The sequence below is a fragment of the Rhinichthys klamathensis genome, unplaced genomic scaffold (assembly GCF_029890125.1).
Source record: "Rhinichthys klamathensis goyatoka isolate OS25496 unplaced genomic scaffold, OSU_Roscu_1.1 h1tg000529l_1, whole genome shotgun sequence".
NCBI classification, from domain to species: domain Eukaryota; kingdom Metazoa; phylum Chordata; class Actinopteri; order Cypriniformes; family Leuciscidae; genus Rhinichthys; species Rhinichthys klamathensis.
The window spans coordinates 88743-114975 of record NW_026607005.1 but is presented as its reverse complement, the minus strand read 5'-3'; the positions used below and the strand labels follow the sequence as shown (position 1 = coordinate 114975).

At 37.2% G+C, this 26233-nt stretch overlaps 2 protein-coding genes across 5 annotated transcripts in view; one reads left to right on the top strand and one right to left on the bottom strand.

The window, feature by feature from the left end:
• The first annotated feature begins 2146 nt into the window (after positions 1 to 2146).
• slc66a3 (solute carrier family 66 member 3) lies at positions 2147 to 4357 on the top strand. The gene is made up of 7 exons (XM_056238647.1): positions 2147 to 2428; positions 2885 to 2967; positions 3047 to 3116; positions 3265 to 3322; positions 3918 to 4038; positions 4120 to 4161; positions 4233 to 4357. Exons 1-7 carry the CDS (start codon positions 2283 to 2285, stop codon positions 4322 to 4324), a joined length of 612 nt encoding a protein of 203 aa, XP_056094622.1. The 5' UTR covers positions 2147 to 2282; the 3' UTR covers positions 4325 to 4357.
• A 1969-nt stretch (positions 4358 to 6326) lies between these two features.
• rock2a (rho-associated, coiled-coil containing protein kinase 2a) overlaps positions 6327 to 26233 on the bottom strand; it is a 58169-nt gene continuing 38262 nt past the window's right edge. Inside the window, exons 6-32 of one of the 4 annotated variants that reach the window (XM_056238658.1) lie at positions 25057 to 25201; positions 24827 to 24965; positions 24617 to 24708; positions 24188 to 24347; positions 23998 to 24058; positions 23766 to 23777; positions 23534 to 23662; positions 23093 to 23320; positions 20969 to 21215; positions 20779 to 20885; positions 20404 to 20563; positions 19899 to 20059; positions 19322 to 19506; positions 19107 to 19176; positions 18649 to 18752; positions 18219 to 18405; positions 18033 to 18126; positions 17569 to 17663; positions 17265 to 17456; positions 17007 to 17175; positions 16600 to 16670; positions 15183 to 15271; positions 14972 to 15050; positions 14585 to 14840; positions 13579 to 13792; positions 9765 to 10019; positions 8920 to 9212 (exon numbers count right to left, since the gene is read on the bottom strand). In XM_056238658.1, coding sequence (XP_056094633.1) covers positions 9128 to 9212; positions 9765 to 10019; positions 13579 to 13792; positions 14585 to 14840; positions 14972 to 15050; positions 15183 to 15271; positions 16600 to 16670; positions 17007 to 17175; positions 17265 to 17456; positions 17569 to 17663; positions 18033 to 18126; positions 18219 to 18405; positions 18649 to 18752; positions 19107 to 19176; positions 19322 to 19506; positions 19899 to 20059; positions 20404 to 20563; positions 20779 to 20885; positions 20969 to 21215; positions 23093 to 23320; positions 23534 to 23662; positions 23766 to 23777; positions 23998 to 24058; positions 24188 to 24347; positions 24617 to 24708; positions 24827 to 24965; positions 25057 to 25201 — 3786 coding nt within the window. In that variant the 3' untranslated portion in view covers positions 8920 to 9127. Of the gene's footprint in view, positions 7094 to 7259; positions 7469 to 8919; positions 9213 to 9764; positions 10020 to 13578; positions 13793 to 14584; positions 14841 to 14971; positions 15051 to 15182; positions 15272 to 16599; positions 16671 to 16765; positions 16870 to 17006; positions 17176 to 17264; positions 17457 to 17568; positions 17664 to 18032; positions 18127 to 18218; positions 18406 to 18648; positions 18753 to 19106; positions 19177 to 19321; positions 19507 to 19898; positions 20060 to 20403; positions 20564 to 20778; positions 20886 to 20968; positions 21216 to 23092; positions 23321 to 23533; positions 23663 to 23765; positions 23778 to 23997; positions 24059 to 24187; positions 24348 to 24616; positions 24709 to 24826; positions 24966 to 25056; positions 25202 to 26233 lie in introns of those variants that run through there. The other 3 variants (XM_056238660.1, XM_056238659.1, XM_056238661.1) reach the window with 3 other exon arrangements.

Below are 26233 nucleotides of genomic sequence, written 5' to 3'. Positions count from 1 at the left end.
TGAGCACTGCTGTGGTGAAAGATCAGCCGCATGCACAGTAACAAGATGGAGACGAGGAAACTCATACACCCCAACTCAAATACCAGCAAAACCAATCAATCAGTGCATCCCTCATCGAGCAGTGTTAAACAACTCAAACAAAACAACAATCTCAGCAATGTCAGCTCTGTTGTAATGATGCAAAATCAAGAAAACTGGAAGAACCGAGAGAGGCAGCTTATGTGAGTTTTCATCTTATACAGTATGTGACAAAGGGGACAGTAATATCACAACCTGTTTTCCCATCATTCCTGTTGGCGGTATTAAGAGGATGGCTTTGACAACAGCCAGAATTATGCAACAACAAAATCTTATTTCTGCACTCTGTGTGAGAGGCACTATGTCTGTGTAAAATAACAAGAGCAAACTGCAGTTTCTAAGGAGTTTCAACTTTTTTGAGGCGAACATTTGAGCTGCCTTAATTATTCTTTGTGCTCTGTAATTAACAACGCCTGCTTGTTTTAAAAAAAACACTTTGTAAACAAACACACACACACACACATAAATAATAAAATCAACTTTGTTATCTGGCTAGTATGGATGTATAGATGCTTTGTCTGTCCTGTATGAATCTGAGATTTTGTTAAATTTGCCCACACTCACTCGCCCCACCCTTATCACCCCGAAACCTTGTACATTTACCCTTGTTGTTGTTTCTCAATCTTTTTTTGTGTACTTGCAGAACATTTTATAGTATTATTTATTACTGGCAAGCCTTTGCATTTTTGCAAATAATAAAAAGCGAGAGAGATGGTTCTTTGAACAGGGTAGCAAGAGGCAGCAAAGCTGCTCAATGAAAAGTATGTCTGTTTGATTTTTTTTTTTTTTTAAATTAAGGAAATGCAAGAGAAAAGAAAAAAAGATAAACTTGTCTTTTGATTATGAAGTTGTTATAAAACTTGTTGCTTTAAAATGTATCATTTTTGTGTTGTAACAGTATTTGTTTAACCCAGTGAATTGCTTATTAAAAACAAATAAATAGAGGCACACTTCAATTCTCATTTTTCCAAGAATGCTCTTCATTTTTATTCTGATTGCTTATTTCATTCATTTGGGTCATTCTCAAACAATGTTGACTTTGTAACTTGAACAATTGCTTGATCTATTCATGGCAACAATAGCATCACAAAAAACCACTGATCCGACTAAAATCAATACAATATAGCAGTCTAATGTTTTAATCATAGACTGTAGAATTTTTTTTTTTTTTTTTTAGGTTTTAATTCAATAACACAAACATGAACAGACACAGAACTCATTTTAAAAACAAACACAACACGCTACAACACAGCGTAACACCAAAGACAAGTTTAACAAAAATGAAAAATAATTAAATAACGGTAAATAATGTAAATTAATAACCTTCTCAATGTTCACATTTGAATCTAAGAATCATTCCCCTTTCACCATAATATATATGCAGTAACAGTCAAAAGTTTGGAAACATTACTATGTTTAATGTTTTTGAGAGAAAACTCTTATGCTCATCAAGCCTTTGTCAAGCCATAATTTATTTGATTAAAAATACAGAAAAAAACGTAATATTATGAAATATTATTACAATTTAAAAGAATGGTTTTCTATTTTAATATACTTTAAAATATAATCTATTTCTGTGATGCAAATTTACAGCATCTTTACTCTTCAGTGCATAATCCATTATCAATGTTGTAAACAGTTGTAATTAATTGAAATAAATTATATGTTAAAGTATATTAAGATAGAATATATATATATATATATATATATATATATATATATATATATATATATATATATATATATATATATATATATATATATATATATATATATTGCACACTCGTTAGACCTTACACTACTTAACCAGGGAAAATCAAGTGAGTAGATACATTTAAATATCTGCAAAACATAACAGTCAAAAAATTATAGTGTTTATTATCATGTTTGGTTGTGTACCTTTTAAATGGGAATTCCTGATCATATTTAATCTTTTTTTAATGAGAGAATATTTGTGACCACACTTGTTGCGAATGACCCAGCTATTCAGTTGAACTGAAGGTAAGTGCAATCAATCACCACATCACCATCACTCTCAAGAACAAGCTGAAGCGGTGAGCTACGGGCGCTGTGGAGGGTCAAATCTCGCGCTCTGATGTGTGCGGAAGTGCAGTTGATTCGGATAATAACAGCTGGATACGCTTCGTGCCAGAATCCCAGAAGCGAAAAATAGAGGGGAATTAAAGGACTAGAAGTTTACAGAGATGGACGGTAACTTGACGCTGAATTTGGCCAACTTCAGCACTCTTTTCGTGTGTATGGTGCTGAAGTTCCCGCAGATATTCGTGCTGATGCGGGCCAGAACGAGCGCTGGAGTCAGTTTGAACAGTCTTCTGCTGGAGCTGGTCGGGTAAGAACTTCACTGACAGTTGATTGAAATGAATCTTTTAAGGACCGATGCATGAAAGGCTAGACGCAGACATACAGAATGAGTTGAGCTCCATCAAAGTGCCATTGATGTGTTCGTGGCATATGACATTGAATGAAAAATGATGTTCGTGCATGCATAAACGCTTAATGTTGCATTATGAGTAATTTTCACTATGCGTTTAAGTCAAATCAAATTGTATTTTGTCATATGCACAACATTAGTGTTGTACAATGTGCTTATGATTACACCTTATGTCACATATTGTAGCTATTATAAAGCAGGGTTTCCCAAACTATGACTTTCACGGTGATTTGTGATCGAGGGTTTGTAAACCGGTTTTTTGTTTTAGAGAGATTGCGTAGAAAACCGTAAGATATTTTAGACCTAAAGTCTTTATCTGTGTGTGTGTGTGTGTGTGTGTGTGTGTGTGTTTAGGTTTCTAGTGTTCATGTCCTATCAGATGTACTATGACTACCCACCCCTCACATACCTGGAGTATCCCATCCTCATTGCACAAGGTGAGACGACATTCTGATGCTTATTCACAAGTGAGACTTTGGGTTCTGAGTGCCTATGTTCAAGCTTGTGTTTCCACAGATGTCATTGTGCTCCTGTTGATCTTGCACTACAACAGAAACCTGAAGCACAGCCTCATATACGCAGCACTGTATCCTTCAAGCCCACATTGTCAGGTTATACTATTTCCGGACACAGAGTGAAAAATAAAAACATAATGTCCCAATAACATTCAAAACCTGCCTATTTAAAAATATTTCATGTATATACTTTTCCATCTCCTTAACTGCAAGAATCAGGTTTGTGGGTGGATGGCAGCTTCTTACAGTACAGAAGTGGGTGATTGATCTGGCCATGGTGAGAACATGCAATTACTGTGAATATGAATTTGCATTAGTGTCAAATTTACACTTGATCTTAATTTGAACATAATAGGTTGAGATTAAAGGAAAAGTGTCTTTTTGCACCATTATAGTATTAACAGAATTGAATAAATTACTCGTACCATTGGTTGAGCAAATGTTGTCCAGTTCAGTCATGAAAAAAAAATAGAGAGAGAGAGAGAGATGGCATTTAGTGGCACAGAAATTCTACACTTCTCAGTGTAATATTGTATGATAATTTTATACAAGTTTGGGGTCGGTAAGATTTCTTAATGTCACAGACAGAGACTTAATTTATTTGATGAAAAATGCAGTAAAAACAGTAATATTTTGAAATATTATTAAAATATTTGTTTTCTATTTGAATATATTTTAAATGTATAATGTTTAATGTTTTTTGGGAAAGCGTTATACATTTCAGAATCCTTTGATGAATGAAAAAATAGAAACATTATAAATGTCTTTACTGCAATCTAATGCAATTTCGTTCAAATCTTTGAACGGCATTATTTATTTAAAAACAACAACAGAACATAAGAGTTTTCTCTGTTTTTGCCGTTCTCTCTCAGAGTCTGTGCACATTCATCAGCGCCGGCAGTAAACTAGCACAGCTTCAGTGTCTGTGGCGCTCAAAGGACTCTGGGCAGGTCAGCACTCTCACCTGGGGTCTGGCCACATACACATGCATGGGTAAGTGACACACACACACACGGAAATGAAGCACTTATCTAGTCTGTCATGTTGATATTGAGTGTTTGCTCTCTTTGTCAGCGCGGATCTTCACCACCGCCATCACCACAGCAGACACACAAGGTCAGTAAGAGCTCAAGTGTTGATTGTTTGGTTAAGATGTCATCTTTACCTCTCCTCTCTTTCTTCTCCAGTCCTCATTCGGTTTGTCGTCATGACCGTTCTGAACACGTGGGTCACGGTTACTGTCATCTACTACAAACCCCATGCTATAAAACAGGATTAAGACTTGGCACTTTTTTGTTGCATACAATGTATTCTCTATGTGTGGGGTTGGAAGTTTAAGAGATGAACTGGATTCAGGTCAGTTGCTATTGGATGTAGCACTTTCTATATGGCAATGCAAAGGATGTTGAGATTTACTGGCTGGGTAAGTATGTACTACAACCAAAATACTTTTTATCATAATGCTTTTCATATGATTTAATTAGTGCTTGCAAGGCACCATTCATACTTTCTTGTAGAGAATTTGAATCTAAGGTGTGATAATCTATTTTTGTAAATGTAATACTTAAGAAATTTTTACATTTTGAAAATATCCAATTCTAAATACAACAGTGATGACAATATTTGCATATTGAATTACAATTTCTTTTTTCATAAATCTATTTGAATAATGAACTGCGATTGGTCTTGTCTTAATTGCATCTAGTTAGTCTTTTCTTTCTGTTCAGCTTAAACTTTTCTACACTTCTATTTTTCTGCCTTGCAAGCACTGGTATTTTCTTCAGGACATGCAAATCTAGTTGGTTTTGAGATGTGGCCGGGGCAGTCATTTTCTCTTCAGTTGAATTGCTTTGAATCTCGGATGTGAATGTTGTGGAAACCAAATTGATGAATTACATTTGTCATGTCAGAAGTCTGACCAAATAGTGTTATGAAACAGTGCATACGTTCCTAATACCCTCCCCTGATTCTTCCATTGTTAATACTTCTATTTCCAGTGAGGTTTCTTCCCTGAACTGTTGTTTCAAGTTCCTGCTTTTGTATATGTTCAGATATACTGTTATGGTTTTTAAGTAGTAATTGTCTTTTTCTTCTCAGAAAGGCAAATCATTTTGGACCAATTTTCAGCTTAAGAACTGTTAAAATTGATTAATGATATCAGGTTTCTGATCAGACTGTTTACTGTAGTTCATACAGGGATGATGTTTACATATGCTGAAATATGCAATGTTTTGTATTGAGCTGTATCATATGCTAATATAATGAAGGCAGGGTTTTCTGAACTGGACACCTTTTATATATTACTGATGTTGTGATAAACCTATTCACTTTATAATATTATTGAAGACTCTTTGCAAAATTGATTAATGGTGTACTCGCTCATTATATCATTTTTGTATATTTTCTGCAGCTTTTAATGTTCATTAATTTTTCAATGATTTTAAGGTCTAAAAGCACAACGGTCTCTTTCCCAAGTACTTTAATAGATCTTATTTTATAAATCAAACATTCCTTTTATGTGGAAATGTGTTTTTAACCATTTTCAGAACCTTTCTTTTGTGGTAATCAACTTACCCCAAATAATGAAAGCAAAAGATGTATTTTAACCCAAAATATTCTTTAACATTTTTTTTAAAGGACTTTTTGCGTATGCAATAACTATCATCAGGACAGATGACATATGTGTTAAATATAATAGAAATAATATATATATATATATTTATTGTGTGTGTGTGTGTGTGTGTGTGATATAAGCAGACAGAAAGGAATGACCACATTGTTTATATTAAAACTTTACTTCCTTTTACTACATTCACAGCTATATAGCCTACCTATTTAACTGACTACTTTTGTTTACAAAAATAAGCAAATGTTATACAAGGTCTCCAAACAACACGGCTACATATGCTTTTCATTTTATGGTCAAACAGTACATCAATATAAAACATGCAAATCTGGAGGCAACGCTTTAAAATAAAAAAAGTGCCCAGACCTGTATAAATAGCAAACCAACTGGTAAGATGGCAGGTCAAATATACGCTGTATATTCATATATATATATAACGTGTAAAAGAACACGGATATGCATTCATAGCACACCCATAGATACACACTGTTTGCTAAGGTGAAGATACACAAAAAACAAACGCACCACTTCAAATCACAAAAAAAACTTCCCTAGTAAATTTAAACATGGTTTTTAGACATTCCACCGTCTTATGAACATTTCAATTATGTGCTTGCAAGGTGAATCAGTTTTAGTCTCAAGTCGTAGCATGAAAATCTAAATTTCAACTTTTAACAGCCGATGACCAAATTCATAAGATGACCACCCCAAAACAGACTTGCAGATCAATTTCAAATCTGGAAACGTTTGAGAAACTCCTGCCCACATGCACAGCTCACATCTAGATGTTGGTCACTGTTAATCACAACCATTAATAAAGCTTCCTCCTCAGATTACAGTCAACTCATTCTAGTGAGTGAGCCACACAGGTGTCCAGGAGAGCATTATGGGATGCATCCGTGATCAAAGAGGGTATGATCGCACGTGGGGGTAAATAAAGATAAAAACACTCTACAAGAAGAAACACCAGAGTTGCACTTGCATTTATGAAGGAATGAGAAACATATGTAGTGGTGTTTTCTAGCCGTTTATGTGGTGTGTTGCACTACCGTCTATATTCAGCCATAAAAAAAAAAGAGAAAAAAAAGACTACGGTCAGAACCAGCTGTCGTCCACATTCTCTGGCCGGTTCAGTCTTAGCGTTCAGGTCAACTCTGGCCTTGAATGAATAAGAAGTTTGGTGTGACGCTGACCCTTCAGTTCTGTGTAGATCTGTTGTGCTCTTGAAGTCGAAGCAACCGCATGCCCAGAAAATAAAAGCCATATCACGCCAGCAAAGCCTTCATCAACATTTGTGTATCTCTCACTTTTTTGGGGATTTGCCAAAATGTGCGAAAAGTAACGACAAAGGTCTTTTGTTGATGTGACAGGAAGAACCCCAAATCACCATGTAGCAGCACCAGATTCCCAATATAAGGTTAACTAGAGAAAGAGGGAGAAATCGAGAAAGAGAAAGACAAAGAGAAAGTTAGTTTCACTACATTTTAACCCAAGAGGAAAGAAAAATCCTTCGGTAATAAAAAAAGCACCACAGCGCACATGCCATCATGCTCAAGAGAAGCAGATTAATACACCTGCAAACACACACAACAGTTGCAAACTTTTATTGCAAAAGGGAACAAAGAAAGACCTAAAAATAAAAATACTGTTTTGCACATGCTCTCATTCTTTTTCCTTTTACAGTACAGTTGAAATGTCTTCTAGTTTGTAAACACGGTAAGCCAATGGACTCATTTGTTCAGAATGCTGTTGGAGGAGTCTTCTCGCCTCATCTTTGGAGCGTCCAGTCGAGGGGGACTAGGACAAGAGGGTCAAAGGTCAAATAAGAAACAAGCAGGCCAAATACCAATTCTCTGTACAAACCTCCTCTCCTTCAGTAGTAAATGGGAAAGGATTGGAGAAACTATTCAGCTTTGTATTCAAGAGAGGGTTTGGAGTGTGGAGAGGGTGTTTATGAGCAGAGGAATTGGTACAGAAACGTCTGTTAGGTTATGGAAAATTCTCCATATCCCATCTTGGCCAAATTTTTCACACCAATAAGACTCGCATGCTTAAATTTGCTTCAACAACAAACAAATCCCACTGCACTCGCTGACTGTTCCAAAACCTAGTGTTCAGCCTAGAGTTTAGTGTAGCACTTTATTAATGACATGATACTCTAAAGATCATAAAAATACAAATGCACATACAAATATAGTCCATTTTTAATTTGATCTAACTTTTTATTGATGAGATTTAATAATGACATTTACATTTATGATGCATCTTATTTTTTTCGGCATTTTGGATGGACTATTTTAGACTTGTTACTCGGCACTGTGGAATACTGTATTCTGATTGGCCAATCGCGCCATCCAATATCTATGTTATTCCCCGATTACAACCGCTAAAAACTAATAACAGGCTCATCCGGGTATCTGTCACTGAAGTCGGCGCGATTGCTAGGAACGTTTTTTCCTCGTGGAAGTTTTGCTTTTGGTGAGATGATAAAATATTAAAACTCCGGTCAAATCAATATTTTGTGCAGTTATTTAATTAAGCCATCCAGTATCATGGACACGCTCTCTCGTTTCATACAAACGCAGCTTCTGCCATTTTGCGACTTGTTTTGTACACTGTAATGAATTATAAGATAACAAACAGGTAAGATTTTAAAAGTTTCATCTAAAATCAATCTCTTATCCCCATAATTATTTACAGTATGTTGCGAAATGCTGTGTAATATGTGGTATGACTACCGTATCCCTTAAATGTACATCTAGTTTGAACTTGCCGCGCTAGCAACTGCTTTCTCCGCAGAAGCTTTGCATTTAAAGAGCTAATAAAATATTTCAACTCAGATCAATATTTCATGTCTAATTATTTACTTATGTGGCAAGCATGTGACAAGTTATGCGCCTCCGCTTTGCACCGGGGTCCTGATCACCCAGTCTGGGTTTATTCTGAGATAATAACCGGCTGGATGTACATTATCCCTTACATATACAGTACTACCGTTCAAAAGTTTGAGGGTAGTACGATTTTTAATACTTTTATTTACCAAGAAAGCACGAAACTGATCAAAAGTGACGTTTTTTTCTTAAGCACCAAATCAGCATATATGAATGATTTCTGAAGGATCATGTGACTCAAAAATTCAGCTTTGCCATCAGGAATAAATTGCATTTTAAAATATATTCACAAAAAAGTTTAATGATAAAATATATTATAAATAAATATATTCTTTCAAAAACATTAAACTTTTAACGGTAGTTTTTTTATTGGTAAATGTTTGATATTAAAAAGTAAAATTAGGTATCACAACATTATAATCTCATTAAATCACTAATGTTTTTAAAGATTAGCTTAGTGTGTATTTGATGTCAATCTAAATGCAGCCTACGTAGGTGGCTTACAAGGTTTTGGAACAGAGCCCCTATGTAAGCAGTTACCCTGTTTCAACCCTAAACATGCTCCTCAGAAATTAAACGTGTGTTCATAATCTACATCATCCACGTCATCCAGAGCCCAGTGCCAGTCCTGAAGCTCAGAATCCAGAGGCCTGCAGGTGGAGGAGAGAGCATTCAGCCAAGCCTTTACCAGTCTCCCCACAGTGAGGTAGTTTGCTAAGGTGAAGCTACACCTTTGCACATTAGAGGTAATTACTATAACTGAGCTAAACCACTTTACCACTGAAGCTTTGAAACCTATATACATCTGTATGCATTTGATGCCAAGTGTGCATTGAAGGTGAAGATGTATATTCTCTGTGTGAGAAGTTTTAAATCTTCTGATGCATACCTTTAGTATTTTGCCTTTAAATTCAATGTTACTATTCACAATTAAAAACCTGAGTTTGATGCAAAAGATAAAAAGTGCTTTGTTAATGCCCAAGCTGTCACCTTGCATCCCAAGTTACAAAAAGTAGCCCAGCGTAACACTGTTCAAGCTTTACATCCGGATAGCCATCATAAATGTTATTGTGCTAGTTAGGCACCGAAATTCAAACCATGAATGCTCTTGCATGATGTTTCTGAAGCATCCTAACGCTTTCTGCAATAAACATCAATACTTTCTCCATCCAACTTCCAGGTCGGTCGCGTTCTCCTCTCACCCAGTGCTGAACTGGTCGGAAGCACAGGGTCTGAGACCTTCATCTCTCTTGTCCATGTGCTCTTTGTGGCATTTGATCTGGCATCTCTGGCATTCCACAGCCAGAGGAGGTTTGAACATGTTCCACAGGGGTTTGGTACAGGCCTCACAGTCGGCAGGGAAGTGGTAGAATAAAGGGAGAAACTCATGACCCTTGTGGTAGATGAAGCCAGATTTCTCCGCACATGCTGTTGGTTCCTTTACGTTGTGCACAAACCTGTGTATCATATAGAGTAGCACTCTAGTGTGTAAACCGGTGCCAAAGCTTCTGCATTGATTTTATGCACGGCCATCTTTGAATCAGACTTTACAGAACAAGATGTTAAAGGTACAGTTCACACAAAAATGAACGTGTAAATTGTCATCATTCACTCACTCTCGTGTTGTGTTCCACACTTGTAGGACTTTATTTCTTCCATGCAACACAAAAAGATGATATTTTACAAAATGTAGGGCCGTTTTATAGGGTAAAATTTGGTCGTCCATAGTATTTGGATCATGTTAACCACAGCTAAAACCCCACATTGCATCTCACTACCATAGTAAAAAGTAACTATACTGTTTCTATGGTATTTGTTAATAAAAAAGTAGCGTAAAGAAATTGAGTATACTGCAAATGCACAACTGCTACAAGTAAAAATACTGTAATTATATTCCACTACTCCTTTAATCCATTTAATGTCAACATTAATAATATGATCAAATTCAATATGAATATCCCACATTTCTGGGGTTTCAGTTGGTGTTACTACCGCTGATCTATATAGAGAACTGGTTTGCTCATGATGTCATAAAAAGTGAAGTCACCACGCCGCTTTTTGGCATTTCCTCACATTCTATTAAATTAACAGGAAATCATCTGATTTTAATGAGAAAACCTTACCTAACGAGTCAGCGTTTTTATACCTGCTTGATTTTAAGCTATCTGTGGTATAAAGTGATATATAAATAAACTTGACGTGACTTCACTGGAGTGCCATAGAGCTTGTGCAAAAATAATCAGATGCGTTTCTAATGCTTTATTAAAATGCTTGCCGTTTTCTCAGTTTTGTTGTTTGTGTATTTTATTGAGAGGAAAGCGCACAGCACATATTTACATTTTCATCTAACCGTCGCTCTCAGCAGTGTGAGTGGGGTCAGATGTGCGATAACAGTATATCGCTACTATGTTTTACCCCTAAACGAAGAACGAAAAAGAACTTTGCGGTGAGTATATCGGGGCCTTTAAAGTGTAAATTGCAGGTAGAATTTTTCACGAAGATAATGCAATGTGCTTACTAAACATAAAGATAAGGACCGCCCACCATTGTTTTTTTATGTTTTTTTATACCAAAATGCTGAATATAATATGAAAAGTTGGTGCGTTTTACAGTGGTTTTAAGCACGCCCCCTCCCTGCCACTAGGCTGGGCGTGACGTCATAAAAGGTACTCCAAGCTTTTACTGTCTATGCTCCAGGCCTGGAGTTACGTTATATTGGAGACCTAGCTAGCAAAAATGGTTAACTATTGTGTTTGTGCGGGATGTACGAATACATCAAAAACGGGGGAGAGGCTCCACAAGTTCCCCAAGGACAAACGGCTGATTCGTGCCTGTAAGTGTTAGCATTACTTACCCGAGGTAGAGCTTAGATCGGGCCCAAAAAAATCAAGCAAGACCCTACCCAAGCCCACTGTGTCCGAGCCCGGTCCGGCCCTGCCCGACACATTAACCGTAATTATGAGCCCGGTTTAAACCCGACTATTTTTTAATACGTGGGTCGTTATAACTGACGTTCTCATACTTTCTATATTACTTTCTCCCGCCCGCAACATTTATGTTTTGTCCCGCTCCCACCCGCAAAAAGACTTTTTTTCTGTACCTCCAAATACTTTCAAGTTAGCCTACGTGTCGCCACCATACACATCAGCATACATGCTCCTGATCACTGTTATAACATAAAAGCAAGCGGGCTGCGTGCATGGTCTGGCATGACTGCGCGCAAAGTGCGCTCCCATAATAATTCCTAAAAAGCTGACATCAGTTCATCGCGATCTCACACATCTCTGTTATTATCAATGAATCTTTCATAATATATAGGCCTACACTATGTTTGTTATAATTAGAGGATTTGCCAGCATACAGAATTCAGCACTGAACAAAAAGTCCGTTTTGAGCGGTGAGGGGAGTCTATCGTAAATGCTTCTGATTGGCAATTGCGTTCAAGAAATCAACACATATGTCTGTGATTGGCTACATCGCTCAACGCTGCAGACATGTTAGAAATAGAAACTCTGCCTGTAAACCGTTTCTATTTTGTTTTAGTTGTTCTTATTACTTTTCTGCAACAGATGAATACAAATGTATTCGTTTTTATGTTTTATTCATAGATATTTCTAGTTTGCGGGAGTCCCGCGAATCGTTTTATTCTCTCTCAACCGGCACACACAGAGTGAGTGCATTACCGCCCGCGCTCCCTTTTATGACGTCATCACCCAGTTACTGTAGAAAACATGCTACCTTTGAAGAAACCCCAATAAATGTTATTTTAACGCATTTTAAGACAGACATTTTTACATATATACACATTGAGCATTTTAATTTACACATTAATTGGTTGTGGTGGTTAACCTGCAATTTACACTTTAATGGTCGCTTGATTAAGACGGTGAGTGACTAAACGCATTCGCTCTAAGCTCACGCTGCGTGTTTTGGGCTGAGCTGATAAATGTTCCACGTGGCACAGTTCAAACGAGCAGCTCTGTTTTGTTGCGCTTTTGGTGCGTTAGCCATTAAATGCTTCTCATACACAACGTTTGGTTGGCACTGGCACCAGTGAGAAGGACTCCCCAACACACATGCGCAGCATTATTTGCATAAACATTATATTGAACTTTTATCGGAGCAAAAGGACAAAAAAGTACTAAAAATCTTTTTAGTGTCATTTCCACACCAAAATGCATTTAACAAAAAATACATAGTTCACACTGTATGATTTTGGCCACGATTTAGCTGTCTGAGACAAATTGCAAAAAAAAAAATTCTGAGATTCCTCTGATCCTGGGCCAAAATGCTCTTTGCTCGCTAGTTTGATATTGTTCGCCATTAGCCGATTAAATGACCATTATGATCAAATTTTACCTTCGACAAAAGTTGAGGTACAGTCTTGCATTGTGGCTTCTCTTACGACAACCGTCAAATCAAAAACTATTAGGAGTGCAGAACTTGACCCAATTAGTGAGACAACAATAAACCACCAGTTGCTCCACACACGTCTTTGTTTTTTTCTTCATTTTCTTTTCAAGAAAAGCCATGATCAAAATTGTTTTTGTTTGCTAGCCACCATTTCTATCCCGCATGTAAACACAGCTCACAGTCACAGAATCTGTCACGTGTGTTTACACTAATGGAAATACATTTTATTCTAAAATCACTTCTAAAGTGCTCTGTTCTGTTTTAAAAACATTTTGTAGTGTATGTAAAATTGGATTGGGCATTCTGCTAAACATTTTGTGACATCCAGGAATGACGTGAGGTTGAGTAAATGATGACAGTTTTCATTTTTTAACAAACTGGTCTGAAAGGATCTGGTCACCAAGCGTGAATGTAAACCAGGCCTTTATGTACTCCTCTAACTCTAGAGACAGACACTGATGAACAACAATTTGGGCAATGTATTTGAACTGACACAGCATAAACTCTACATTTGCCACATGAAAACACAAGATAGAGCTGGACACAGCCACATAATTACCAAAACTTTGCATAAAAATGAGCATGTCAAGGCTTACTCCTCACCTGGGTTTGCCGGAAGGTATTTGTCGGCTGGGTCTCCTCATGGATTGACTGCTTTGCACTTTAGCAGGAACTCTGGGAGAGGAGCGGTGAGGGGCGTCTGGTGCTGGAGGTTTTTTGGGGATCTTCTTCATGAGCCGACTAACCCACTTCTGCTGGTCCTCCTGAGACAAGGCTAACAGCAGCAGGTTTTTAGCAGTAGACACGTCGTAGTTCACTGGGGGTGGAGAAAGCAAGCACAGAAGAGTCAAACATGTGAATGGGACAAATGAGTTCAAAAAACATGTTTTTGAAATGGTCTCTCAAATGTATAAGTTTATTTGATCAAAAATACAGTAAAACAGTAGTGTTGTGAAATATTATTACAATTTAAAATAACTTTTCTCTTTTAATATATTTTATGTCATGACATTAAATGTAATTTATTTCTGTGATGGCAAAGCTGATTTTCCAGCATCTCCAGTCTTCAGCGTCACATGATCCTTCAGAAATCATTCTAATATGCTGGTTTGCTGCTCAAGAATCATTTCTTATTTTTATCAATGTTGAAAACAGTTGTACTGCCTAATATTTTTGTGGAAAACACAATACATTTTTATTCTTAGGATTCTTTGATGAATAAAGTGTTCAAAAGAACAGAATTAAATTGAAATAGAAATCTTTTGATCCTTGCTGAAAAGTATTACATTTTTAATACCAATACCATTTTCACCATGTGTGATGAATCAAGGACAAAAAATTACAAAATAAAATACGTTTTTCTTTTTCTTTTTTTACACCATTTCATAGTACTTTTGCGCTCTCAAAATGTAATTTCTCCTTGAATAAATACTGAAAAAAAGCTGTATATGACTATATTCCCAGGTTTTCCAGGTTCCAGGAAACCATACAGAAACATTTAAACAGCAATTTTGTATATGGGTCATTTTAGTTTGAACATTTTAATACAACATTTACTTAAAATTGACTTAAAACCAGTAAGGGTAGTAAGAAGAGAGCCTCTTCTCACCTCTGCAGGGGGCGACGATTTCTTCTTTCTTGTCCATGTGGTCTTTGTGGCACTTGATGTGGCATCGTCTGCATTCCAGGGCTGGAGGTGGTTTGAACATGTTCCACAGGGGTTTGGTACAGGCTTCACAGTTAGTGGGAAAGTGGTACAGGGTGGGGATGAACTCATGACCCTTATGGCAAATGTAGCTGGACTTGTCCCCAGGAAGAGGTTCCTCTTGCTCCTTCTTGCTCTCACCCTCATTAGCATACAAGATCTGGAGGAACCAATGACAAGTGATAGCCGTCATCCTTATGCCTTGTGGCGTATCTTTTAAAACTTCAACAGGTTTCAATATTAAAGAAACCTTGATACCCTGCCTGTGGTATCTGTGGTGTGCCATTATACCTGAAATATTCTGGGGATCTCTTTGGCGTCAGCTCGATAAACGTCCGTCTGAGTTACCGAACGCACATGGAAAAGTTTACTGAAGAATACCAGAGAAATTAACATAAAGAAAAGAAGACAGAGGACTCAAGTCAGTCAAAATGATACAGGACAAGACTGGGACACGCTTATTTGATTTAAAGAAATGGATTTGGAGGGTGGAAGGACTCACTCTATGTCCAACACCATGTAAGGATTGGAAAGCTCTTTGTCCTGCTCGCTGTTGTAGAAGAGAATCTTCTTGCTGCTCACCACAACATACTACAGAAGAGAGAGAAGAAACAAAAGACTCACTGAATCCTGCATGATGGGGTTGGATGGGATTTCAGATGCAGAAGTATCATGGAACTGTACAGTCTAGCACTGGAGCTCTAGTGGTTTAGCTCTTGTTCACAAAGTCATTTGAGGTTTAGTCCTAGTAATTAGTGTTTGTCATGTGGTTTCAGACAACATGAAATTGGTTAATTATTCAAATCGGTTTATTTTATTCACTTACTATTATTTCAGTTTTCACTATCATTTTTAAAAGTTTTAGTTAACGATAAGAACACTGACCACACATTTAATGACCTTAATTAAAACTAATTTACATTCCCATATATATCCACCCTGATGTAATAGCCTTTAATTTAGATCTATTATGAAATAGTATACATGACATCATATATGATAATACAATAAAGACTACAGCAATAAGTTCAAATGTTTAATTCATTTGCATCTTGGTTCTACTATTATTTGTTCATTTTGTTTATAACTTGACTCCTTGTAGTTCATTTTCTTATTTTCTATTTTCTTTGACTTTTATTTGTTTTGAATAATCTGGGGAAAAAAATGTAAGCACTGATTACTTAATTGATTGGTCCATTTTGATGTCATGTTTATACAGGGTTCCTGCACATTTTCCAGATTCAAATTCCCTCTCTGTAGACTTTTCAAACCATATTTAACATTAATGGTGTAAGAACAATTTTTTTCAGCATTATATTTTGTATATAATACAGTCAACTCTAAATATTTTATTTTCTGTTTTTTTTCCCCATTGGTTTTCACAAAGTGATAACACATGCACTTAAATGTTGAGAAGAAACATTAAACGATTTAAAACCTGCGTATATTCACCTCCGACACATCGGTTTGATACTGCAGTCATGGTTTGATATTGCATGATCACCAAACAGCAAAGTACAGTCTGATTGAGGTGATTGTTTGCTCCTTTATCTGTTGCTGGTTTGAGTGGCACACGCACATTCGTTTAAAAGAGACCCGTTTATAATAAAGACAAACAGTTTTGCACAATGAAATTGTGTGCCTTGAATTCATTCAGTTGTGTTTGACAATCACTAAACTTGTGCAATGAAAACACTCCGCTTATACAATACATTTATTTTTAGAAATTCTTAATTATATATTTTATAAACTGAATAGGGGCAATAGGCAATATTTTTCCATACTTACCCAGACCTGGAAATTACTCAAATCAAATTCCATACTGCGTAGGAACCCTGTTAATAGCATTTTTCAGCATCATAGCATTCTTAGCTATTTGCTTGCTTTAAAAAATGCAATACGCTTATCTAAAAACGTACCTTCTTTTCCCACCCAAAGCGTTTGGTGTTGTTCCTTACTGGTATAGACAACCAGCCCTCCAGTCTGATCTCTGTACAACAGAGAGGAAGACATGTATAATAAAACAGAGCAGCTTTATAAAAAAAAACACCAGAGAAAAGCCTGCCATGATGTCCAGTCAAGTCTTAAGAGGTCAAAAGGTCATGCACTGAATGCCATGCAGGTCACCTTTGGACTCAGGCTCTGCAGTGAAGTGAAGGGTGAAAGTTGAACTGAATATCGGAGTAAAACTAAGTAGAAAACAAGGGAGGGTGACAGAACAATGTGGAGAAAAACAAAAAGAGGAATGTGAATAAAAGAAAAAGCTATGAAAGAATAGAGAGGGACAACAGAATGAAAAGAAGTTTAGAAAAGACCTTAACAGTACCTGGTAGTGACTCGTCAGTGTCCATGTCTGGGCCACTGCTCATACTGGCCGAGTCGAGCGACTGGACGTTGAGAGAGTTCAACAGGCCGCGCAGCTGCTCAATATCACTGTCTTTACTGTCGAGAGCCATCTGCAGCTCGACACGCACCTGAGACTCGTCCGCCGATTGCTGCAGAAATAAAAGAAGAGTAAGAACCGAGTATTCTGGCTGCCCGTGGAGCAGTGTGGCATTCTTCAGACACTGAATAGTGGTCATACTGCTTGCATGTCGTTGATTTCTCTCTGGTATTTGATGATGGTGCTGTTGAGTTTCTCCCTCTCAGAACGAAGCTCCAGCTGCAACTTCCTGTTTTCTTTCTCCTTCCTCCTCACGTCTGTATCATTTCCACGGCGACTGCCTCCACCTCTGACCTCCTTTCTGTTCATGATCTCTGCCAGCTTGTTCACCGCCTGATAGATAGAAAAGAGCCAACAGAAAAGAGGAAAAATAAGTAACGGAGCAAGTCTGACTCAAATTGAGTTTGATTTATTAATTTGCTTAAAGGAAACTGTCATGGTGTACCTGTGTTTTGAGAGTTCTCTCTGACTGCAGCTGTTTCTCAAGGGCCAGTTTCACTTGAGTGATGGACTGCTCTTCATTCTTCAGATTCTGCAGGTCTGAAAATCAAATTTTACAGAGTTACAGCGAAATCCCCCAACAGCTTGCCTCTGACTATCATGAGTTTGCTAAGGATGATGAGGGTCAATGTTTGTTCTAAGCTGTAAAAGGTTCCATGCAGATGGCATACAAAAATATGTAAAAAAAAAAATAATAGAGATAAATTAATAGGTATGTGCACTGAATATCTTAAATATGCTACTGAAGCTGTGGAAATGTTAAATTTCTCCTGTGTGAACAGCTCTGAAATGGCAAATGTTCATTTGAATAATATTTGAAAATATTATTTTGAAATTAAGTTATGTAAAAAATATCATTATAAAACTATTATATAATATACATAGATGTCAACATATTCTGCCACTTACAGTCTTGTGCCTCCTTTAGCTTGTTGTTGAGCTCTTCTTTCTCATTGGCCAGGTTTGCGACATCATTTGTCAATGTGCGATTAGCTTCCTCTAACTGTATAGAGACGGGACAATTAAACCCAACAAGTTCCTCAGCTAAATGTCACCTCTGTGAATGGCTTATAGCTGAAATGCAGTGTAACTCACAGAGGTGATGGTGGTGTCTTTTTCAGCGAGCTCCTGTCTGTGTCTGGCCATCATCTCTTTGATCTCCAGCTCCTTCATGATCTTCTCCTTCTCCAGGTCGGAATACTGCTCCTCCGCAATGGAGCGTGCCAGTTGCTCGGAGTCAGCTTTCGTTAGTGTGATCTCCAACTGGGCCGCAAGAGAATCCCTGAAAAAGAGACACCAGAAGAAAAGGTACATAGAAATTAAACTAACACGTTTAGACTTTAAATTAGCAGTCCGATAAAAAAAGGTTATGTTTTCTGACATTTTGACCCAGAAATGTTATATATATATATATATATGGTTTAACCATGTTGTAATGCATATTTTTTGATAATTCAGTGGATTACAAACTTATTTTGTACACTAGGCTGTGATTTTTCTGCTTGTAATTGGATATAAATCTCACCTTTCCTCCTGTAACTCCTGTAGATTCTGCTGCATGTCTTTATAGAGTTTATTTTTCTCCTCACACTCTTCCTTCAGCTCCCGCACCTGTGTCTTATACAGGGTCTACACACACACACGTTGGGTTTCCATGTTTTATGGGAATTTTCCATGATTTTCATATTGTACAAACTGTATATTATATCCCCTAACCCCTAAATAACCATTACAGAAAATGATCTGCATTTGTACATTTCCAAAAAACATAATCCTATTTGATTTATAAGCTCTTTTACTCCTGGGGACCAAAACGATCACCACACACACACATACACAAAATCACCATACACTCACAATCACCAAACACACACACACACACACACACACACACACACACACACACACACACACACAAACAATCTTGTTAGACCTTTGAGTATTCGATTTTTTTCTGCAAGGGAAAGAGTTTAGACTTCTTACGGAGAAATACTGCTCTGCCTCCAACTGATCCTGCAGTTCCTTCATCTGTCCATCCGAATCCTGACGCTCCCTAGAAACGCACACAGAAAATTATCCAATATATGAATGATTTGAATATTTTTGTAAAAACATAAGAAAGGTTCTCAGCCACCAGCTATTAAGATGTGTCTTTGTGTGTACTATACAGTGAGTTCATATGCATGTGTGTTGCATACTTGCGCAGCTCCATGTTTTGTTTTTCCAGGCTGCGTTTGATTTCCAGCAGGTGGTTGATCTCCTGTTTGAGCTGTTTCTCTGATGTTCGGAGGGTGCTGAGCTGCTGGTTTTGAACTTTCAAGTCATTCTGAGTCAAAGTGCGTTTCTGAACTTCTTGCTCAATCTTCAGACTAAAATTCTTCACCTAGACAAAGAGAAAGATCAGGAGAATCTGTAGATCTGTGTACTTTATTCCTGTGATGGCAAGTAGCCATTACTTCACTTTTGTGTGTCACATGATCCTTCAGAAATCATTCTAATATGCTGATTTGTTGCTCAAGAAATTCTTATCTTTTTTTTTGAAACCATGATATTTTTTTCCAGGATTCTTTGATGAATAGAAAGTTCAGAAGAACAGCATTTATTTGAAATAGAAATATCCTGTAAAATTACAAATGTATTTACTTTCACTTTTGATCAATCTTTGAAAAACAAATCTTAATAAATGCAAAATAATAGACATTTATGGCCAGTAAATTTTCTTAATTAACAGGCCATTGGCAGGTGTAGCAAAAATACATGAATACACTGCAGTACCTCTTCTGTGAGTCTCTCTTTATGTCGCCGCAGTTCCTCTAGTTTCTGCAGTGACTGTTTATAATCACAGTCAAGCATGGAGTTCTTCTTCTCCAGTTCTAACACCCTGTTCTCCACACGCAGTTTAGAGGAACGCTCCTCCTGCAGCTTTTGTTCCAGGTCTAGATGAACACAAAAACAGACATGTTAACAAGCAATAAAATCCTGTAATGTTTACAAAAACCAGTAATACACCCTTTAATCAATTCTCCAATGTAAATCTGGTCTTAATCTGGTCTCCCTTAATCTAAACCAACATGTTTTCCACTGCACCCTTCAAAATGCACTTCACGGTCATGCACTATTCTTAAAATGAAATCAAAATTGTTTTGTGGCTTTTAGTCCATTTCTGTTAGTTTGAGGTCTTTAATCTGTGTAAACTACCTGTTTTAATAAGGAAATACGCCAATACAGGAAAGAAAACTACATTAAAAATTTGTTTCATAGGATCGCTTAGCTCTCATACCCTTCACAGCCTCAGATTTTGCTCCTTCAATGGACTCGCTGATCTTGCTCTTGTCGGCAAGTCGAGCTTTTGTGGCCTTGTGTGCCGCCTCCTCCTGCTCCAAACCTTGCTGCAACACCTTCAGCTTATACGTCATGTCAATCTGGTTATTGCTCTTCTCCTATTGGGCATACACACACAGATATTAGAAGAGGGGCTGAACATAAAATGCCATAATAAGAGAGAAAACACCAGTACATGAACTTCATAGCTTTCTAAGTAATGAATGCTGGGAATAAAGAAGGTACAAATGACGTTTGAATCCACAACCATAGCCTATAATGAGTCACAACAAGGGAGATAAGTATGAGTATGAGAAAAAAAGTATTTGTTTACCTTCTCCATGTCTGTTAGCTTCTCCTGAAGTTGCCTCTTCTCGGTCTCAGCTTTAGATAGGGCTTGTCTCACCTGTTTCACTTCCTCCTCCAAACCAGAGATTCGTGCTACGAATAAGAGGTGGAATGTAAATGAACACTGTTGCGTGTGAATTGATATGATACTTCCAGAAGAAGGGATCCACACTTACCCAGTAGATCAGAGATAGTCTCAGAGCCCTGGGTGTGCTCTCGTTTCTCTGAGTCCAGCGCTGCCTGCAGGCTGATGTTCTCTCTCTCCAGCGTGAGCTTGCTGTTCTCCAGCATGCAGCACTTGTCCTGCAGTTCTCTTGCATGAGCGTCCAGCTGCTGCAGCTGTTTGGAGCCCTCTGTCTGAGCTTTACGCAGCCGTGTAGCCGCATCAGATTCTGCCCGCAGTAACGCATTCGCCTCATCCAGCTGCCAGAGAGAGACACTGGTTTGTCATGGATAAATGACAGTATGCTACTAGGACCATTCTGTTACTTTATAACACATGAGAAAGACAAATAGCAACAGGTTTCTCCAGGAATACAGACCCATAATTCTGGGAACTTTACTTTTAAAAAACCGAATGTTGCTTTTAACAGACACTGTATTCCAAAGGACACAAAAGTATAAAATATTCACATACATCTTTTGTGAATCAATTCTTGAAAGAATTACTTGTCATTCAAACCATAAAAAAAATACCAAACAAACAAACAAATAAATATTTATGCATAAAACACACATTTGATATATTATATAAACTACAGTTCAAAAGTTTGGGATCGGTAAGATTTTAAAAACGTTTTTTTTTTTAAGAAAAAAATTCTTTAATCAAAAATACAGTAAAAACAGTAATATTGTGAAATATTACAATTTAAAACAAATATTTAAATATTTAAATAACTGTTTTCTATACAATATTTTAAAATGTCATTTATTCCTGGCAAAGCTGAATTTTCAGCATCATTACTCCAGTCTTCAGTGTCACATGATCCTTCAGAAATCATTCTAATATGCTGATTTGCTGTTAAAGAAACATTCCTTATTATTATCAATGTTGAAAACAGTTGTGCTGCTTAATTTTTGTGGAAAACCATTGCTGAATAGATTTATCAATTTATTTTTATTAATTTATCTTTGTTCAATAACAGTATTTTGCAGTAATTTCTTAAAAAAAAAAAAAAAATTTTAAAGAACGGAGTCAACGGACCCAAACCTTTTGAACAGTAGTATGTACAATATATAATGTATATGAGTCAAAATTGGCTAAGGGTTAATAATGGAACAACAGTTAAAAAGTGATTTTTTTTTCACAATTATTTAAAACAGGATCTGCATTTCCATGGGTTTAAATAAAAGATTTGTGTTATGAGAGAATAAAACTTCAAAACCACTCCTTTCCTGGTAAAAAAAAAAAGAAAAGAAAAAAAAGAAAAGAAAGTTTACTTGATTTTCAAAAGTCAACGAATTTGCGACAGCTGAATGTAACATTTTTGACAAGCCAAACATTGTCTCTTGAGTAACATGTAATTTGTTCAAGCCATGAAATAAACTTCATTCAGTAAAAATGGAACTTCACAAAAAGCATTTAGAACATCTCGAGCACATTTTATAATTACCCAAAAAACAAGCATAGTTCACCCCTCACGCACATTATCACGTCCGTCAAAAACTTTGTCTGGCTGTCGGTTGAAATATTACAACTAACATAACACACTCGTGGGCATCAATCACTTCACTGAATACTTGCCGGCTAAGAAATAATTATTACCTTACGATCCATCTGTTTTCAAATCCACATCATTTGAATATCACGACATCGATGTCTGTCAAAAAAATAACGTGCACAATACATGGTAGTATTTACGAGAAGCAGAGGTCCAGGGAGTACACGCATTTCCTGGAAAACCCACACTACCGGATGTTTTGAATGCGTTATCACTTTCCAAGAAGAGGGTGAAAATGGCAGCCTGAGCGGCTTCAACATGCTGTCTGTCAGAGATGATAACCTACCCAATACATAATTCATAATTGACTTTCATAAGCAAAGATTTGGGAAGTTTGATCATTATCTTCTCAGGTTAAGGCAATCATTTTTCCATGATTTGTTACATTTCTCATGATATTGCTGGTTGCGAAGAGATTTACACACAGCTTAAATCAAATCCAAGTTATAACACTTGAAGCCACAAATGAAGCCACTCAAAAAATGTTATAATCAAGACCATATGCTCTTGAATTATGAACCTGAATGACAGAGATAGCAAGTTTTCTGGATGTAATAGGCTGTCCTCAAACCCACAAACCTGTTTCTGCAAATGGATGTTCTTCTCATTGGAGATGTGCGAGTTCTGGTTTTTCTTCTTCATTTCATCCAGCTGATCCCTCAGACTGTTCACTTCATTCTCCAGGCAGCGTTTGCGGTCGGCTTCACTCTCCGCTCTGCGGTGACTCTCTACGCTCTTGTGCTGCAGGAGAGCTTTCTCTCTCTCCAGCTGTCTCAGAGACGTCTCCAACACTTTTCTGCCATTTATCTATAAACACATGTGCAAAGCACCAATGTAATGTAAATGTAAACATCCACAAACACACAAAAAAAACATTGTCAAATAGACTAAACCCTGGCAGTTGAACATCCATATCCATTTGGACCAGAGAACTACATGTATGTCGTGATTGATGCAGTAAGATCACTGTATATTCCTACACACAACTTTGCTGAAGTTCCAGATGAGACACCCACTCACCTCTTCATCGAGCTCTTTGGTGATCTTTTCTAGGCGGCTGCAGTTGCTTCTGAATTTTTGCTCCAGCTCATCTTTGGCCTGCATTTCAATATTGAGCTGCTCTTCTAGAGAATGAAGTTTCTTCTGGAGCTGAGTGGAAAATAAAGCGATCTTTATTTAATATGTCATCAGTCTCTTAAAATAATAAATTACCTAATAAGCTGTGTATTATGCAGAGAGACTGAACACTTACTGCTAAATTGTCCTGTGGGTAAAAAAAAAAAAATGAAAAGATTAGTTACAACCAAAGTCACAAGAAGCACTAATCAGTTTAGTCCTGCCTCCAAAAAGCTTCAGGTTTTTTCCAAGTCTAATATGAAGTCTCTAACCAGAGTCAACTGTATGAGGTAAATCCAGTCTCTAAAGAGCATAAAGCAGTTAAATTAAAATAAGCTGACGAAGGTAGGAATGTGTCCGTGTCGTACCTCTCTCTTAGATACTGGGAGATCATTTTTCATTGCTGAACTGTTAACGGCATTCAACAACCTGCACAAAAACACACCAGATTATCTGTGACAGTTATTATTAACTGGTTTTGCTTCAGAAAATCAAGTGGAGATCCAATACCAAGAAATAGTTTAGTGTACAGAATTGACAAAAACAGAAATCTCTTACTGGTCTTCTTTAAAGTAGGTGAACCCTACGAACGGAAGCTGATTGCCAACAAAGGCTTTGGGTGTAGGAAAGGTCTCCACTTCTCCTTTATCCTCCTCTATCTCATCAAAATTACTGGTGTCTATGTCACTGCTCAGCTCTGGAACCACAGGGGCTGCAGCTGGGGAGAGAACGGGGGGAAAAACGGTTCTATGTGTGAGTAGAGATGAAGCTAACATTGCTCAAAAATTAACATCCCGCTTACAGGCTTGTTTTGGTTTCATTTTGGTAACACTAGAAATACGAATGTGTAATGAGCACAGCTATTATAGTTATGGAACTTTTTCATTTTTATTACCTTTTCTATGTCAGTGTAGTGTGAAATGTGTATGACATGTATTTGAATTCTAAAATCTGTGGTAAAGTGGGGAAAGCAGGGGTTTTACTCACTCTCTCTAATGGTGCTGAAGGTCCACTGGTCGTTTCTAAAGAAAGGATTTCTTTTAATTTCTTCTACGCCATTTCGGCCCAGGCGAATCTCCCTACCAAATTCAAACATCCACAAACACAAAAGAAGACAGAACCCTGCCAGTTGAACATCCATATCCACATAGACCAGAGAACAACATGTATTTTACATCTGTGCATGTAAAAGGTCACCTGTCAGTTAGGAAGGCACAGATGATGTTTTTGGCTTCTTGAGAGATATCAACGTCATCAGGGAAGTTAAGAGAGTTCTTATGGTCCATAATCTTACTGTAGGTCCCCACCAAAGAATCGGCATAGAAGGGTGTATCACCTACGCACACACACACACACACATTTATCTAATTTAATAAACCAATACAACAGATGTATCATTTAGACAAACACACAAATTCCTGACTCACCAACCAACATCTCATAGATAAATACTCCCACCGACCACCAGTCACACTCGCGTCCGTAGTATCCGTCCCCTCCCTGAGACTTGAGAACCTCTGGCGAGATGTAATCAGGGGTTCCAACCGCAGTGTCACAATGAACCATCCCCGTCTATAATCAATCAACCAATCTATGGGTTAAAGGATGCCATCTATCTATATATCTATATCTATATATATATCTATATATATATATATATATATATATATATATATAGATAGATATAGATATATATAAACTCTACACAGCAATATAAACAATGTATAATAGTGTTTACACTGAACCTGAGTGAATTTTAAAAAAAAAGGTGAGGGTGTAGTACTGTTTCTGTACTGTAGATGGCACTGTAATATCACACAAACAGTATGTCCAGCTTTGGCACTCATGGGCAGGGGCAGAATTCAACCAGGAATATTGGGGGGGTGCTACATTACATTTACATTTATTCATTTAGCAGACGCTTTTATCCAAAGCGACTTACAAATGAGAACAATAGAAGCAGTTAAACTAACAGTAGGACAACAATACGTAAGTGCTTTAACCCCTCTCAGTTTAATTTTAGTGCAGTTTTTTTTTTTTTTTTTTTTTTTTTTTTATAGAATAGAATAGAAGAGAAAGCGTTAATTCTGAATCAAGTGCTGCCGAAAAAGATATGTCTTCAGCAGTTTCTTGAAAGTGGCTACTGACTCAGAAGCTCTGGTTGAGTTAGGCAGATCATTCCACCAACAGGGAACAGCCATGGTAAAGGTCCGAGAAAGAGATTTTGTGCCTCTTTGAGATGGTACCACAAGACGACATTCGCTAGCAGAGCGCAGGTTTCTGGATGGCACATAAGTCTGAAGTAATGAGTTTAGGTAAGAGGGAGCAGTGCCAGTGGTTGTTCTGTAGGCAAACGTCAGTGCCTTGAATGAGCAATAAAAGCGACAGAAATGGCTCAAATATGTAAAAAGTGAGACAAACAACATGTCCTTGAAGTGAATTTCATATACTGGTATGTTATATAACATTTGATGTATTTCATAACATTCTATTCTAGGCCTATCTACTTTGAGTTCAGTGCCCCTGCAGACACAGTAGCTATGAAGTATCTACCATCTCAGAGGTCATTGTTGTTGAATGAATAGCTGTTGTTGAATGAATAGC